Here is a 17474-nt window from a genome sequence, read left to right on the forward strand (position 1 = left end):
TTTTTACAACAATCGACAATGGTTCATGGTCACAATTAGACTCGCTTTTAATTCCAGATTTATTAATGGAATTCAAATTTCACCAGCTGCTGTGGTGGGATTCGAACTCATGTCCCCAGAGCATTATCCTGGGCTCTAGATTACTTGTCCACTGACATTACTCTTACGCCACCACCTCCCTAATATAATATTGATCGCTAAATAGTTGCAAGTTAGTGTAATAGAAGTAGTTATATAATTTGAAATACAACTTATACCAATGGGTATAACTGCTTCAGTACTGGTCCTCACACTTAATGGGCAGAAAATGTCAAACTCGATGAAAAATGTTTCCTGATTGTGACGTTGCTAGTAAGCCATTCAAATGGGTCACTGTCGGTATTGTAATCAGAAAACCTAGGCACCCCAAAATCTGCAAAGGTTTTGATGGTGTTCTTCTTGCTTCTTTTAAAAATAAATTTTGCATTTATAAAATGGCTGCTGATGGTTTCCATCCCAGAGATTAAAAGAAACTGGTGAGGAAATTGAAGGTGCATTACTCAAATGACCTGGAAGCACCATGGTTTACAGTCCTGATTTTAATCAGATCTAATTCATCAGATTAATTCAAGTCCAGCAATATCCCTCTTAATATTGAAAGAATCTGGAACACTTGCAGCTCAATATTTGGACAGACTGTTTCCCATAATTTTCCAAAGGAGGAATGCAAGATTTCATGATATGCTGTTAATAACTGGGCTCAATAAGCTTTCTCCCTCCCTCCCTCCTATCTTAAATAGTGGAGTGACATTTGCAATTTTACAATCTAACTGCACAAATTCTGAATCTAGGGAGCTTTGGAAAATTATGACAAACTCACCTGCAATTTCCTCACCTGTGTTTTTTAATACCCGGGGGTGGAAGCCATCAGGTCCTGAACATTTGTCTTAAATCCCATTATTTTCTCCATTACAATATTTTTACTTTATTAAGTCCACTAAGTTCCTCTCCTTGACTTATTTTTAGGTTCCCTTGTACCACAAGTACTCATTTATCAAGTCTACTATTTCCTTATTGCTCGTTATAGATTCTCCTGCATCTGCCTTAAATGAGCCCAAATTTTCCTTTACTGTCTTAATATATTTATTTTTAAAAAATTATTGTTAGATTTGATATTCCTTGCAAATTTTTTTTGCAAATTCTCTTTTTGCATCCATTACTTTCCTTGTATCTCTTTGTTGCTCTCCCTGTCTGCTGGATTTCCACTTTTCCTTGCATTTGTGAATGCCTTTCTTTGTAGCTTGACAAAGATACAAGAAATTAGGAGTCAATGGTTGATTTATTGTGGAATTAAAGACAAATGTCAAATGATCATTACAGGGGCAACACATTACATTGGTACAGCTGTAAAGCACTACAACTGTTGGGGAAAGCAGTTAGATTTAGATCATTTAGATCATTTTCCTGGGCTCTTCTGAAAGCAGTAGTGCTACTATTGTTTCTTCAGCAATTGGGGAAGGCCCATGGCCAGAACTTTAAATTAGAATTTGCAGTTGCAACTTTTAACAGCTGCACGATGACATGGTAGTCATGACGCCATCTACTCTACAGATCATTACTTCTGGTTCCTATGATCCATGAACAACAGCAGCAAACTTCATAGACTTTTTGTAATAGTCATAATTTTCCTAAGGCCCTCAGTGCAGTAGATTATAAAATATTATCAGTGTCTGTTGCTGATTCATCCTGACTCCTGTCATGATTCATTTGTTCTGCCTCAGCCTTTCCTCTGTATGAGATTTGAAACCAACTCAAATTGTAAGGATGGGCATCGAAGGACTGTGAATCCAGGTTGCAGACCCCACCCCTCAATCTATAAGTCCGGTATGATCTGACATGTCAATCTGCTGATAAAATAACCATGCACTTCAGATGCCCACTATTGTATAGTATTTAGTTTAGAGATACAGCACTGAAACAGGCCCTTCGGCCCACCGAGTCTGTGCCGACCATCAACCCCCATTTATACTAATCCTACACTAATCCCATATTCCTACCACATCCCCATCTGTCCCTATATTTCCCTACCACCAACCTATACTAGGGGCAATTTATAATGGCCAATTTACCTACCAACCTGCAAGTCTTTTGGCTTGTGGGAAGAAACCGGAGCACCCGGAGAAAACCCACGCAGACACAAGGAGAACTTGCAAACTCCACACAGGCAGTACCCAGAATTGAACCCGGGTCACTGGAGCTGTGAGGCTGCAGTGCTAACCACTGCGCCACTGTGCCGCCCATCATGTTTCCAGACATATACATTAGACTCAAGTCCACATCTCAAGTGCATAATCAGATTGAGAGATTCTGAAATATCGTATAACCTGAGATTCAGAAGATATGCCAGACTTTCTAACATAACTTGTACTCAAGAATGTTGCCAGTTACTGTGGGGTTTTGATACCTATTCCAAAGGTTAGATTGGGTGTTTGTGGACAACAAGCAGCCAGCTTTCATATTTTTGCTCTGATGGATGTAGGAACAGATAGGACTAGCTCCATAAATGCAGGCATAATCTGACCAGCATTTTAATTATAACTAGGTATCAGAAACCTATTTTATGTGCTTTGTATTTAACAGATTTGTCTCTGGACTGCTATTAACATAAGTTTCTCACTCTGTGCTCGGGGCAGACCCATACACTTAATTGCAATATGTGAAAACCTCCCGAACTACCAAGAGGCAAGAGGAATGAAATATTTGCATGGTCCATTAGAATAGCAGAATTGGCTTGGGAGGCGAAATAGCCTACTCCTCTTCCTATATGTTGGGAGTTTTTTTTAAATGATGTTCATGTCAGTAGTTCAGAAATTCTTATCATTTTTTACCAAATTGTGCATAACTATCAGATATCCTGTCAACACAAAATGCACCATTGAACAACAAATTTTTTTATTTTATTCATGTATCAGGTAGCTCATTTTCCCTGCTAATGCATGACACCAAATTCTTCTCAGACAGATAGATATTAACATTGTAGTAATAGTAGCATAACAACAGTTTAAGGCAGGAGAAGACCTTTGACAATCTAGCCCACCTACCCACAGTGTTCCTTGCATGCATTTCTAATAACCCTGAATCTCATTTGTTGACAAGAACCTGTCATTTTACACACCCATGGCTGGATTTTATTATCCCGCTGCTGGGAGCTGTGGCGGGTGTGCAAAATGGCGGCGATTATGCCTGTGATGTTTACGGCTGCGCACAGTGATTACGCAGCAGGTGGCCATTTAGCATAAATGATGGCAGCTATCCCTCCGATCACGTGGCACGGGAGGCATTGGCACGCATTTAATGGCGTCACCTAATGTGCTGGCACGATCTTTAAATGACTGTCGGCCCTGCATTTACTCACCTTGCATTAATAGCAGCTTACTGCAGCAACGCTTCTATGGTTTGCTATAATTTTGCAACTCAGCAAGCATCCTCCCCCCCCCCCCACAGGCATCCTTCTGACCATGCCAGATGTCAGAGCAAGGGTGGCCCCATGGTTCAGTGATGCCTCCCTGCTGATTCTCTGCCAGGCTGCCAGGGAAAGACACAGGCCTCTTCCCCAGTGATGGCAAGAAGAGGTCTTTCTGCCTTATCAAAAGTTAATAGGATTCCTGAAGGTTATCAGGGTTTTGTATCTGAAGGGGAAGTAACCCCATATCCCTCAAGTGGGGCAAGCAAGCCCATAGTGATTCTCAGGGGCACAGGGGCCACTAGGTCTCTTTTTCTGAGAAAAGGCCTAACCTTTCCCCCAGAGAGTGCAGTGAACACCAAAATGGTGGTGAATGGTATTGGAGGGCAGTGTATGCCTGTACCTGTACACCGGGTGCACCTGGAGTGTGACCTAGTTTCGGGACTAGTGACTGTAGGGATTTTGTCCCTAGTTTGCCTATAGACGGCGTTGACCTGCTCCTAGGTAATGATCTGGCAGGGGTGAAGGTGGTAGCCACCCCAGTAGTGAAAGAAAGACCACAGGAGGTCAGAGAGACAGGGCGGTGGCAGGAGACTATCTCATGCAGAGATCCTGAATGTGTAGTGGGTCAAGCCATGATCAAACCAGCTACCCCAGAGGAGACTGCATTGGCACTGCAGACAAATGACCATGAGGTCTGCCTGGCCGAGACTTTCTTTGGAAAGTTAGGAGACCCAGGGAATGAATTAAATGGATTTTCCCTAGCTGAAGCTCAGCGAGCCGACCCAGCATTGCAAGGGTTAGCAAAGATTGTCCAATCTGAAAGTGAAGCAGGTGGAGTCCCTGACTGACAGAATGAGGTACTGATGAGGAAATGGAGTTCTCCTCACAGACCTGAGGGCTAGAAATGGACAGTAGTTCACCAGTTAGTGGTGCTACAGAGGTACTGGGGAAAAATATTAAGAAGGGGCCACGAGACTACAGCGGCTGTACATGCTGGTATAGGAAAGGCCAAAACCCGCATAAGGCAGCAGCTTGACTGGCCAGAACTCCACAAGGAGGATGTGGCAGAGTATTGCAGGAGTTGACACATGTGCCAGGTTGAAGGGAAACCCCAACCTACAGTGAAACCTGTGCCCCTAAGTCCTGTACCAGTGTTAGGAGGACCCTCCAGCAGACGGCTGGTGACCTGTTAGCGACCCCCGCCAAGAACAAAAGGAGACAGGCAGGCACAAAGCTGGCAAAAATTTTGAAAGAGAAGGGGAAAAAGTGACTCAGAGGGCAGGTTAAAGGAAGTCCGGGCAGAATCCCGGATGAAAACCCCTACCACCTTGTCAACCAACCCCGAAAAATGTGAAAAGTTAGATCCCACATCCTCCTATGTAAATGCAGACTCTAGGAGCACCCCACCAGAGTTGCTAATGGCATTTACAGGAACCTGCAGAGACAAAGAGAGACCTCTAGGGGGCAAAGATGCCTCATCTACTCGAAGAGTCATCGGAGAATGCAGTTAAGTCTGCACCAATACCTGCGGGTAGGAATGACCCAGAGAACAAAGGGGAGAGTAACAGAGATTCCTCCCCCACAGTCAGATGAGAAAGGAACCACCCAACCCCTGAAGCCAAAAGTCCTTGCCTGAATCAGGGCGTTCAGGATGGACACCACCACCTCCACCCCCCCACACCCCACACTACTAACGCTCCTGGAGAAAAAAAAGGGGAATTTAAAGCAGCCCTGCCCCCACCCCCAGAACAGACCATCTTAATGAGCTTCAAGACTGGTGAGTGAATGGAAATGAATGAGAGAAATGCATGGTTTTCTTTCTGTATCTTATATTTCCCTCAAACTCTGTAATGAAATGCGCCATTTTCTTCAAATCACATTTCATTCCCCTGGGTGTGGAGGTGTCAGGCAAATCCCACCTGCCAAGACTGAGGCAAACATTATTTCGCCACATGAACATTAAAACTTTAAAAATTGCAATCTCTGACTGGAAGGACACTTGCATAGTACCAGACAATGTGGAAAAAAAGGGAGCCAGTCCCTGTTCCTCCAATACATAGAAGTGATCAGACCAATTTTTGTCACATAACTGACTGGCTGTGGCAGAGTTTTTGAATTCCCAACAAAGGGATTACCAGGCAGAAAAAGCCTTGTGCTCATGGAGTAAACACCACTCCTGGAACAGAAGCAAGAATTACAGCCTGTCCGGCTTGCCTGCCTTCATCTCTTCCCACGGAACTGATTCTTGTGAAAACACATGAAACTTAAAGAGAGAAAGGTTTGCCACATGAACAAAGTTTTAAGAAGATTACTGGGCCCCAATGGAATGTAAGATCATATCTTCAATCAAGGATTACAGCGAGCTCAAGAAACAATAACAAGATATTGCCTCAACCTGTTCTACTTATCTTTTCTTCTGCTCTTTTCTATTCCTATCTGCACGTTTATATCATGTGTGCATGCTAGCATGAGCGCGTCGTATATCCGTAGGCATGATCCATATTAGAGCTTAAGTTTAAGGTTTAAAAAATTTCATCTTTCTTCTTTAAACCAAAGGAAACCTGTTTGTGCTCAGTTCTTTGCCTTATAATTGGAAACTGTGAACAAGCATTCACACAAAGAGGGAGCTCAAAACACAATGTGTTTAAACTTAAATCCTGTTAAAATAAGACCAGGTAAAGACAGCCAAAGACCCCTAGGCACATTGTTCATTGGGTCATAACACTATCCTAGCCCAATTGAGACTCATGACAGGTAGAGCAGTTTCAGAGCAGCGACATGCTCCAGGTGCAGAAGAGGGGCCCATGTTACCACTGACATAATGTAGAGATGTTTGGAACTTAATAATAACTGCATCCTTGATCCTTCAGGAGAAGAGGGCCCACAACAAAACTAAGGTGGCCAGGACAAATGGTGGGTTGCCCGACCTGCGCCCTCTGTCTCAAGCCGAAGTGGAGGTGCTTGAGTTAGCCAGGAGCCAAAGAGGACATGCTATGTCGGACATCGAGCTCAGGGTCCCAGTTGAAGAGAGTGATTATTGACAAACACAGAATGAATCAAAATTACATTTTATAGAGAAATGCAATGCTGTCATCATTGGGACATGTGTACCATAACAGCTAAATGTCTGTTCTTTACATTGTATCTTGCAGATCAGCACTCGCAAATGCTTAGAGACAATGAAGAAACAATGACAACGTCTGAGGAAGAGCAACACTTAGCGGATGCACCATCCCATGACTCTCCTGCATTTTTTACCAGCACAAATACTCTCACCTCGGTGGGTATCCGATTGGCATTAGATTCGGTGTTACAAGCTGGTGAGAGCACCACACACGCACATGAGCAGCTGGCTAAGGCTGAGACAACCGAGGCCTCTGACAGTTGGAGGATGGTGGGTGTCCAGGCCTATGCTGAGCCCCAGGCTGATGACGAGTCTCTAGTCTCGATAGGACAGGGCATGCTGGAGTTGAAGGGAGAGGTAAGGCAACATCTGGCAGAGATGCCAGAGGCCATACATTCCACAGATGCACAATGATCTGCAAATCCTTGCCTTGGCAATGACTTCAAATCAGCAGTGGCAGGGTGAGAGAAGGACCAGGAGCCTGGAGAGTGTTCCCACTCCTAGTCCTTCCCCAGAGTGCAAGGAGATTCCAACGTGCCTTGAGAGGGAGGAGGAGTGGCTGTGCTCCACATCTGGGGTCTCCCCTCAGGATGATTCAAGTGTGGACACATGCTCCTCAGCCCCATCACCAGTGACTCCAGCTCCAGCAGCCGCAATACCTGAGGACAGCTCTGCACCAGTGCAGGAAGACTTCAGGCAGCCAGGAGGGCCCTCTAGGTCTCATGCTCCCAGAGGACGATGGCCAAGTCATCCCAGGCATAGGGGTGTTCTGACCAGCAGCCTGCCTCCAGTCCAGCTGCTAGCGCAGAGGTAACACCACGAAGGAGCACTCGCGGACATATTAAAAAGACACCTTCACACAAATGGGCATTCACTGGTGAGACAGATATGTCATGTGTACTTTAATTAAATGTGTTTCCCCGCCAATCATCAGCCTTTATTGTCTGAAAACCACATTCCACCATGAAGTGCTTATATATCTTTCAATTACATCATAGGCCTTACAGCATTGCCAATGTGACCATTGACATCATTAGCATGCCAATATGCATGATGTTTAATTTTATGAATGATGTCACATGGGCAATGGCTTAGTGTGTCGCTGCCATTCATGCTGGAGAGACTGATGTTACAAAGGCAGAGGACTTGATGGTGAGTTTTGTTAGCAAACATATTTGTTGAAATTCGTGGATTGTGGAAATGCGCAATTATTAGTCTCTGCCTTGCCTCCCTTGCTCGCTGCTCACCATGTCTGGCCTCCATCACTGCTCTCTGATTTTCCATGGAGGATGTCTCATGCCCCCCGTACTTCTTCATCTTGCAAGGCCTCCCCCCTCTGTAGTGCGATGTGTACAATGATGCGCACAACCCTGTCTGGTGCATATCTAAGGGCTCCACCAGATCTATCGAGGCAGCAGAATCACAACTTCAGCATACCAATGGCCTGCTCAATGGTTGCTCGGGTAGAGCTGTGGCAGATGTTGTAACACTCTTCAGTATCATTGCTGGGATTCCTTACTGGCATCAGAAGCCATATCATCAAGGAGTAGCCCTTATCCCCAAGATTCCACCCCTGAAGGTGAATGGGGGGAGTGAAAAGTAGTGGCATCTGGGACTGATGCAGTATATATGAGTCATGGCAGCTGCCCAGGAAGCTGGCGCACACTTGTAGGAAGCACTTTCTGTGGTCGCATACCAGTTAGACATCAATTGAATGGAACCCCTTTCTGTTTATGAAGGCAGCTGGTTGGTCCTTGGGAGCCTAGATGGCCACATGCGTGCAGTCGATCACACCTTGGACCTGTGGGAATCTCACAATGGCCCCAAATCCAATTACCCTCTCGGCCTGTCTCTCAGGGTTTGTCCTGTCACGGACATAGACACTGGCCCTCCTGAACAGATCATTGCTCACCTCCTTGATGCAGCAGTGCACTGCGGATTGAGGGACCCCACACATGTCGTTGGTGGATCCCTGGAATGATCCAGAGGCTTAAATTCATTGGTTTCCAATCATCATTCAGCAGTGCGCAGAGGTGTGTGGACGGCCTCTATGGACTTCCGCAGTCGTCTCTGGCACTGGCGCTCAGACATCTGTGGTTATGTCATCCAAGTCCCATAGACGCGCTGGCGTACCTGGGCTCTTCTTTGCCTTGGTGGCTCCTGCAGCTCGTATCCAGGAGCTTCTTCTTGAGCCACAGCTGCCTCTTGGGCTCACCTCCAGTGGAGATGCCTCAGCACAGCAAGGGGATCCAGGAATACAAGGTGAATCATGCCCATCTTTATCCTCCTTGTAACTTCGGCTTCCTTCAAAAGGTCAAGTACGCCAGTCTGTGCAAAGATCTGTGTTAATTTTGATTCTGCAGGATTCCGGCATGAGCTCTATGATATGGCTTGATGTTGCTCTCATAACTTTCAATAAGTGCGAGCCATCATGACCATATCAATACCGTATAAGAATTGCCAGACCTTGGCTGAAAAAAAAACATATACATATTAACAGACAGTGCTTGTAGACAAAGGAGCTATTTCCTGCTCCAATTCAATCCACAAATTGATATGATAAGACCAGTTTGTCACATGACTAACTGGCTGCTGCAGAGTTGGAACTGAGAGCCTGCAGAAAACTGTTTGCTCCTGGATTGAAAAGACCTCTCCTGGCTGGCTCGGCACAGCTTCTCCTGTCTGCTCCCATCTCTTGCTCACAGAACCCCAAATCCACTGAAGACACATGAACCCCAAGAGTGAAAAGTCTCCTTCAGTGAACAAGGTTTAAGAAGAATACTGGGCCCCAACAAAAAGCAAGATCGACCTTGAAGGCTGAAAGACCTCTTTCTCATCTGGTCGTAACAGTAATTTGGGTGCTAGCGTCCGGAATTGACCCACAGACAAATGAGAGAAATTGGAAGTGAGAAGCCAAATTGCTCCCAATCAAAATAAAAGCAAGATTTCAATACAGGTTTTCTTGTGGTTGTGCGTCCTTGAATACTAACATGTCTACAACTGAAGCTATTTGCTCTCCAAGCCAGGGTGAACTAACTTGGGATAAGTTAAAAGCACCGTCTGTGGAGGAGTTGAGAAAAATGGCAGAGCAGTGTGGGATCACTGTACACGGCATGGCTAGGAAGTCCGAACTCCTAAGACTAATGGCCAACCATTTTTCCCTTGAATCTGAAGAAGCAGAAACAGGGTATTGCTAGCAAAGATACAATTGGAACAAAGGAAACTTGAATTAGAAGACAGGGAATGAGAAAGAGAAAGAAAAAGACAGGAGAGGGAGAAAGAGACAGCCTTTCAGAAGGAACGTGAAGTAAAGCCTGGTTCAGGTATTAAATTAAAACCTGACCCGGGCCTGACCTAACAAAAGCCAAACCGAACCCGATGCGGGCCCGAGTCCTTTAATTTTTTTAAATGCCCGACCTGACCCCGAATGCTGGACGCAGAATACAGACCCGACCCGAACCCGACACATATAGTCAGCTTTGGTCGGGCTCGGGTTCGGGTCGGGGCGCCAGGCTTTAGCTCATGGTCCCGCTCCCCATTACTTACCCCTCCCCCCCCCCAAACAGCTCTGAGACGTATTGAGACTGGGAGCAGCCCTGTCTCAGCCCATGGTCCCACTCCCCATTATTGACCCCACAGGTGTGAGACACTGGCAGTACCTGCAGCGCCTTTTCCATCCGGAGACGGGGAAGAAACTGCTGCTCAGCCGGAGCCGTGGGAAAGGATGTTGAATGGCGGGGCCTGGCGAGGGGCGTGACCTGGGGAATGGGGTGTGGCCTGTATCTGCATCTGGTCCCATGGTGTGGGGAGAAGGTGTTGGTCTGAGGTAAAGCCTGGCTCGGGTATAAAATTAAAACCCGAGCCAGGCCCGACTCAACAACAGCCAACCCAAACCCGACCCTGACCCAAATACTTTAATTTTTTTAAATCGCCCAACCCGACTCAAACCCGACACATGTAGTCGGGTTTGGTTGGGTTTGGGTCAGGTAGCCAGGCTTTAATGTGAAGGAAAAGAGAGAGAGGAGAGAGAGAAAGACAGGAGAAGGAACAAGAGCGAGAGGAGAAAGAATATTCCAGAAAGAATGCAAAGAAAGAGAGCTGAAGTGGCTTGAGTTAACTCGAGGGTGACAGAGTAACCCCAGTGAGAGCATGGTCAATATGGAGCAGTGTAATTCAGGGCTGGGTACAGAATTGTTAAAACTAGCTCATCTAATCCCAGTATTCAATGAGGAAGATGTGGAAGTATTTTCTGTGTCATTTGAGAAACTGGCAAGGCAGCTAAAATAGCCAGCTGAGACCTGGCTTCTTTTACTGCAAAGTAAGCTAACTGGAAAAGCCCATGAGGTTTTTTTTAGTTTTAGAGATACAGCACTGAAACAGGCCCTTCGGCCCACCGGGTCTGTGCCGACCATCAACCACCCATTTATACTAATCCTACACTAATTCCATATTCCTACCACATCCCCACCTGTCTTTTATTCCCTGTTGCCAGATGAGAGTTCATCAAATTATGAACTGACTGAAAAAGCTATCCTCGGGGCATATGAATTAGTATCCGAAGCCTATCGCCAAAAGTTTAGAAGCCTCAAGAAGAAAGCTAATCAAACCTATCTGGAGTTTGAAAGAAGTAAGCAGCTGGCTTTTGACCAGTGGCTGAGGGGTCTTAAAGTACAGATCAGCTACGAGAATCTCAGAGAAGTAATTCTGTTAGAGGAATTTAAACACTCTCTCCCACTCTCCATAAAGACTCATGTAGAGGAGCAGTGGGTCCAGAGAACCCGGCAAGCGGCCGTTCTGGCAGATGAGTTTGCTTTAATTTATGAGATGGTTTCCCAGGGGAGAACCTTTCCTAATCACCCCCACAAATCCGAAAAGGACAAAGGCTGGGAAGCTGATAGCAGCCCAGGCACTCCTGGGAGAGAAAGGAAAGCAGGAGATACAGTGGGCCCTCCTCCAGCCAAAAGGGAAGGTGCTGTGAGCAAGAGTGAGACCCGGAAATCTGTGTGCTTCCATTGTAATAAAGCAGGGCATTTAAAAGATGATTGCTGGTAACTAAAGGGAAAACTAGTAGGGTTGATCAGGACACACCCTCTCAGTGAAGAACAGACCCTAATGGAAAGCACAGCAGAACAAACAGTGACTTTAACTGCAATAAGAGTGAGACCCAGGAAGGTTACTCCTGCAAGTGCAGGAAAATTTAATGGGATTTCTGAAGGTTATCAGGGTTTTGTATCTGAAGGGAAAGTAACCCCATACCCCTTGAGTGGGGCAAGCAAGCCCATAGTGATTCTCAGGGATACAGGGACCACTAGATCCCTTCTACTGGGAAAAGGCGTGACCTTTACCCTAGAGAGTGCAGTGACCACCAAAATGGGAGTGAATGGTATTGGAGGGCAGTGTATGCCTGTGCCTTTACATCGGGTGCACCTAGAGTACGACCTAGTTTTGGGACCGGTGACCATAAGGATAGTCCCTACATTGCCTGTGGACGGCGTTAACCTGCTCCTAGGTAATGATCTGGCAGGGGTGAAGGTGGTAGCTCTCCGAGTAGTGAAAGAAAGACCGCAGGAGGTCAGAGGGACAGGGCAGTGATGGGACACGGACCCCTGCAGTTTCCCTGAATGTGTAGTGGATCAGGCCATGATCAAACCAGTTCCACCAGAGGAGACTGAATTAGCACTGCAGGCAGATGACCAGGTCTGTCTGTCTGAGACTTTCTTTGGAAAGTTAGGAGACCCAGGGAATGAATTAAATGGATTTTCCCTAGCTGAGGCTCAGCGAGCCAACCCAGTATTGCGAGAGTTATCACAGGCTGCACAGTCTGAAAGTGAAGCAGAGGGCGTCCCTGATTGCTACTACTTAAAGAATGAAGTACTGATGAGGAAATGGAGTTCTCCTCACAGGCCTGAGAGCAAGGAGTGGCTAGTAGTTCGCCAGTTAGTGGTGCCACAGAGGTACCAGGAGAAATATTAAGAAGGCCGGTATACGAAAGACCGAAGCCCGCATAAGACAACAGTTTGACTGGCCAAAACTTCACAAAGATGTGGTGGAGTACTGCAAGAGTTGCCACATGTGCCAGGTTGAGGGGAAACCCCAGCCCACAGTAAAACCTGCATGCCTAAGTCTTGTACCAGTGTTAGGAGGACCTCCAGCAGAGGGCTGGTGAACTGTAAGGGACACCGCTGAAAACAAAAGGGGACAGGCAGGCACAAGGCTGGCAAAAGTTCAGAAAGGGAAGGGGAAAAACTGACCAAGAGGGCAGGTTAAAGGAAGTCCAGGAGGAATCTCAGATGAAAACCCCTATTGTCTGGTCAGCCAACCGCGGAAAATGTGAAAAGCTAGACCCCACATCCTCCTATATAAATGCAGACACTAGAAGCACCCCACCAGAGCTGCTAACAGCATTTACAGGAACCTTCAGAGACAAAGAAAGACCTCCAGGGAGCAGAGAAACCATGAGGGTGTCATAGGGGAGTGCAGTAGAGTTTGCACACATGCCTGCAGGCAGGAGTTTCCCAGAGAACAAAAGGGAGATTAACAAAGAATCCTCCCCCACAGTCAGAGGAAAAGGGAACCACCCTTTCCCTGAAGTCAAATGCCTTCGCATGACTCAGAAAAGCACTGAAAGAGAGTTCAGAATAGACACACCCACGACTGACTCTCTTGGAAAAAATTGCAATTTAGGGCTAATTAAATCTAACTCCCCCCCCCCCCCCCCCCCACCACCCTTGGCAAACCTCAACAGGAACAAAGACCCCAGGCAGTCATGGCAATGGGCAAACTGAAGAAACACTGCCCCATAGAACTACATGTTTACTGGGATGCCAAAAAGGGGGCAATTAAAGCAGCACTGGCACCAAGAAGAGAAAGGCAATTTTAATAAGCTTTAGGATTTATGAATGAATGGAAATGAATGAGAGAAATGCATTTTTTTTCTGTATCTTACATTTTTCTCAACGCTTTTAATCAAATGCGCCTTTTCTCAAATCCTATTTAATTCCCCAGGATGTGGAGGTGTCATGCAGGCCCCCACTTGCCAAGAATGAGGCACATTAATTTTGACACATGGACATTAAATTTCAAATTGTTGCTGGGAAGAAGAAAAGGCCTGTTACAAGAATTGTCAGACCTTGGCTGTAAAAAACATTTACATATTAACAGACAGTGCTTGTAGACAAAGGAACTATTCCCTGCTCCAATTCAATCCACAAACAGATGTGGTCAGACCAGTTAGTCCCATCTCTTTCTCACGGAACTCCAAAAACCCACTGAAGGCATATGAACCTCAAGAGACAAAAGTCTCCTACAGTGAACAAGGTTTAAGAAGAATAGTGGGCCCCAACAAAAAGCCAGATCTACCAACAATTAAGGACTCTACAGTGACCTCGAAGAACCATAACAACAACTCTTTGGATATTGCCTCAACCTTTTCCACTTTATTTTTTCTTCTGCTCTTTTCTGTCTCTTGCATGTGTGTATCGTGTATGCATGCTAGCATGGGCGTGTCGTGTATTCGTAGGCGTCATCTGAACTAAAGTTTAAGTTTAATAAATTCAATCTTTCTTCTTTAAACCTAAGCAAAGCTGTTTGTGCTGGTTTCTTTGCGTTATAATTGGAAAGTGGTGAGCAAGAATTCACCAAGGGGGAGTTAAAAACAATGTTAAAATTAAATCCTGTTACAGTAAGACCAGGTGAAGGCTGAAAGGGAACCCTATACCTCTTTCTCACCTGGTCGTAACACTAAGATAGAGGAGGGATCTGGACATAGTGAGACACCAGACACAAGTTCACAGGTGCCAGGGCAGAGGAAAGGATAGTGCAGGTGCCAGCTTACCGGAGGGTGAGATTGCTCACTAGTTCTGTTGCAGAGGAGTTAGATGGGCCAGGCTACTGAAGAAGGTTGATGAATGTGCACAACCAAATGCTTGATGCACTGGAAAGCCTGCCAGAAAGCCTGTGCACAATGTCAAGGAGCATGGAGGAGTTTAGAACCAACTTGGCACAGGGCTTTGTGCAGAGCTTGGAGCCCACCCTTTCCAACATGAAACGGGTGGTCACCTCCATTAGGATGGTGGAACTTACCATGATTCAGTGTCTGATGGCTGATGTCAAAGTTTGCATTTCAGAACCAACAGTTTCCACTGCAGCACAAACAGCTAACATTAAAGGTATTAGTGTTGCATTGGTAGCTCAGACTTTTGCCTTGTGAGCTCAGATTGCTGCAATCGTGATTCTGGTTACCTCTGTTCAAAGGGGCTTTCAGGGCCTCACAGCATTCCATCAATCTGTCTTCCAACAAATCAGTAGGATTGCAGAGGCAGCACCTTAGGAGAGTAACAGTGGCTTGATGGAGCACAAACCTGTTATCCACTATCAGGATGACACCATTTGTGTCCACTCCTGTCACTCAGCCAGTGCTCTTGCTGTTGCCCATCAGCCAGCCAGCCTGACTGTTGTAGCCCAGGCTGAGATAGTACAATCTGAAGTTGGTGCCCTTTAGGCACAGAGCTGCTTGAGGTCACCCTCCAATGTCATCTGCAGTCTTCTCAATTGAAGCTTAGCAACCTTCCATTACCTATCCTGCAGCCACTGCGGAAGCACCATCTATGAGCTTTGGGATAGACAAAGGCTATACAGCACCCTGCAGACTATTCAAACTTTAGTCAAGCATTGGAAAGTCTCCAAAAATACATACAATTGTCCCGACACAACCAGAAGAAATAATCCAGCAACTAATCTGTAAGTAGTTCATGATCCCTTTAAGTAGCACTGGTTTGAGAGCTGTGGGTGAGGGGATTGGTCCTTCATTCCATTTTAAGTCGTGTTTGTAGTATAATGTAATATAGGGTTGTTACTGGGCAGAATATGTAAATAGACTGTGAGCATCATCACTGGAAGTAATGTACACTGGAATTTGTACAGAACCTCATGTAGATTGTAAGTGGAAGCTGAGTGCAAGACTTGTGTAAATAAACTTCTGTTCCTCGAACCGTCAGACTCTTAGATATTCTGTACTAAGCCTTAGTAAGTATCAAACTATTTCAGTGTTCAGCTGTGCAAGGTTAAGACAGGGCATTGGCTGGAGTGTGGAGTTTGAAAATCACAGCAACGGTGTTAAATCAGTGTTGCACACTAATTGACATCATAATTTGGCTGCTCTTCATGCTGCCAGCAGTCATTAGATGTGCATGCACAAACCCCTTCACCAAGATGGCATCCTGTGCATTTCCTATTAGATGTCAGCACACGCATCATGGACCCTACTTTTGTGCGTTAGGTGGCTGCATTGTGCTTAAAAATGGTGCTACACAGCCAAAGTTAGCTCCCATTGAATTTCTACATTAACTTGTGCCTATAATGGAAATTATTAGGAAGAATATATCTCAAATCCCAAGACATATAAAACAGCTTGCAGATATTAATATCTAAATAAAATTAAGATCTTCAGTTTCCCATATTGTGTATTCATTGTATGCTGGGTGTTCCATGTTTTTTTTAAGCATACAATGTAGCATTAGTTCAATCTGAATGGTTTGATGTATGATTACAACAGCAGAGGGAAGGGTGTGCATGCTTGATGAAGGCTGACCTTTACTTCAGATGGGAAGTCTTCCTTTTTCACCAGACCAGTGGCTGCAGCGATGTTCCCAGCACCATCCACTGTCTTCTGAGCCACAGCTGAGACCCCAGTGATAACAGCACCACCCACCAAAGAGGCCTGTTCCTTTGTCTTCTCAGCCACTAAAAAGCAAACATTTTTATACTTTGATTCTTATTCTGAGAGAGATTTTCTTATTTCTGTTCCTTCTTTCCACAGTCACTTTTCAAATCAATTTAGAATTAATTGCTTAAACTGAATCTATGTCTTCAATGGATTTTAAAAAATAACCCTGTATCTATTTCTTCAATGCAAGCCCAAATTCAATGAAAAGTGTTTCATTTCAATGTAAATTAATTTTGGCATGGAGAAAATAGAATTAATTTATGAATACAGGAATATTTTAAACAAGTTGTCTGACCTTTCACTGTTAAGTTCTATCATTTTTTAGCAGGCAAGACAGAAAGTTCCACCCATAAACACCGATTAGCGTGAGTGCACAAAAGGTAGGAATGTGAATGTGCATATCTTTATAAATATTAGAATAACATGGTTTTGAAGAACTTTAACAATTCAATAGCGTGAACAGTTCAAGATGGTCAGTATGGCATCCTTCAAACTTTTCAGAAACAATGTGAATGTAAATATTACTACAGTGATCATCTGATCTTTCTATTATGGTTTAAGTAGAGTAATTTTGTATCTAGAAATTCAGAAAACAATGCTTCTTTACATAAGTAAAGCTTAACAGTTTCTTACTACACTGAGTATGTTTGTTATCCCTTAATTATTTGAAAATATCATTGTAGTATCTTCCTTCTAAAAAAAACACAAACTTTTTAATCACACAACTCTGTTTTCTCTTCCCCTTTTCTTTTGGTCACTTTGAGCAACAGCAACTATTCCCTGGTCAAATGGCAAGCATAAGATATGGAACAGATTTTGTATTGTAATTTTAAAAAATAAGAATACGCCTGAAAGAAAACTCATATACCTTTAAAGATGGAGTTTGGTACACCATGTTTAGCTCAATAGTGATGTAAACAGATTGACAAATTTGGGAATTTTACATGAAAAACTCTATATGAATGCAGTTTCTATATAGTCTTTTTAGGCTGCAGTTATACTGTCACTTCTATGACTCTGTGGCAGCAAAGCTCTGGGGTCCAGTCGATTCTGTGGTGTTTTAAAGTAGGAGAAATAAAATCCTTGGTGGTTATAAGGTTCAAACACATTTTTCAATTTACAGGAGGAATTATAAGGCTGGTCTCCTAGAATTTGGAAATGTACAACCCCAAATTGCAACT

At 44.7% G+C, this 17474-nt stretch overlaps 2 protein-coding genes across 10 annotated transcripts in view; one reads left to right on the forward strand and one right to left on the reverse strand.

The window, feature by feature from the left end:
* LOC137375880 (eukaryotic translation initiation factor 4E-1A-like) overlaps positions 1–17474 on the forward strand; it is a 141749-nt gene that overhangs the window by 82901 nt on the left and 41374 nt on the right. For 5 of the 9 annotated variants that reach the window (XM_068043503.1, XM_068043499.1, XM_068043501.1 and 2 more), the window contains one exon: positions 16619–16673. The exons of 3 other annotated variants lie outside the window; for them this stretch is intronic. The gene's annotated coding sequence lies outside the window, so the exon portion shown is untranslated. The remainder of the gene's footprint in view (positions 1–16618; positions 16674–17474) is intronic. One more of the 9 variants, XM_068043505.1, reaches the window with a different exon arrangement.
* The window catches only part of sncb (synuclein, beta), a 59325-nt gene that overhangs the window by 37401 nt on the left and 4450 nt on the right, over positions 1–17474 (reverse strand). Inside the window, exon 3 of the mRNA XM_068043090.1 lies at positions 16165–16310. Within this exon, the coding sequence (XP_067899191.1) occupies positions 16165–16310 (146 nt within the window). The remainder of the gene's footprint in view (positions 1–16164; positions 16311–17474) is intronic.

This window comes from Heterodontus francisci, chromosome 12, assembly GCF_036365525.1.
Source record: "Heterodontus francisci isolate sHetFra1 chromosome 12, sHetFra1.hap1, whole genome shotgun sequence".
Taxonomy (NCBI): domain Eukaryota; kingdom Metazoa; phylum Chordata; class Chondrichthyes; order Heterodontiformes; family Heterodontidae; genus Heterodontus; species Heterodontus francisci.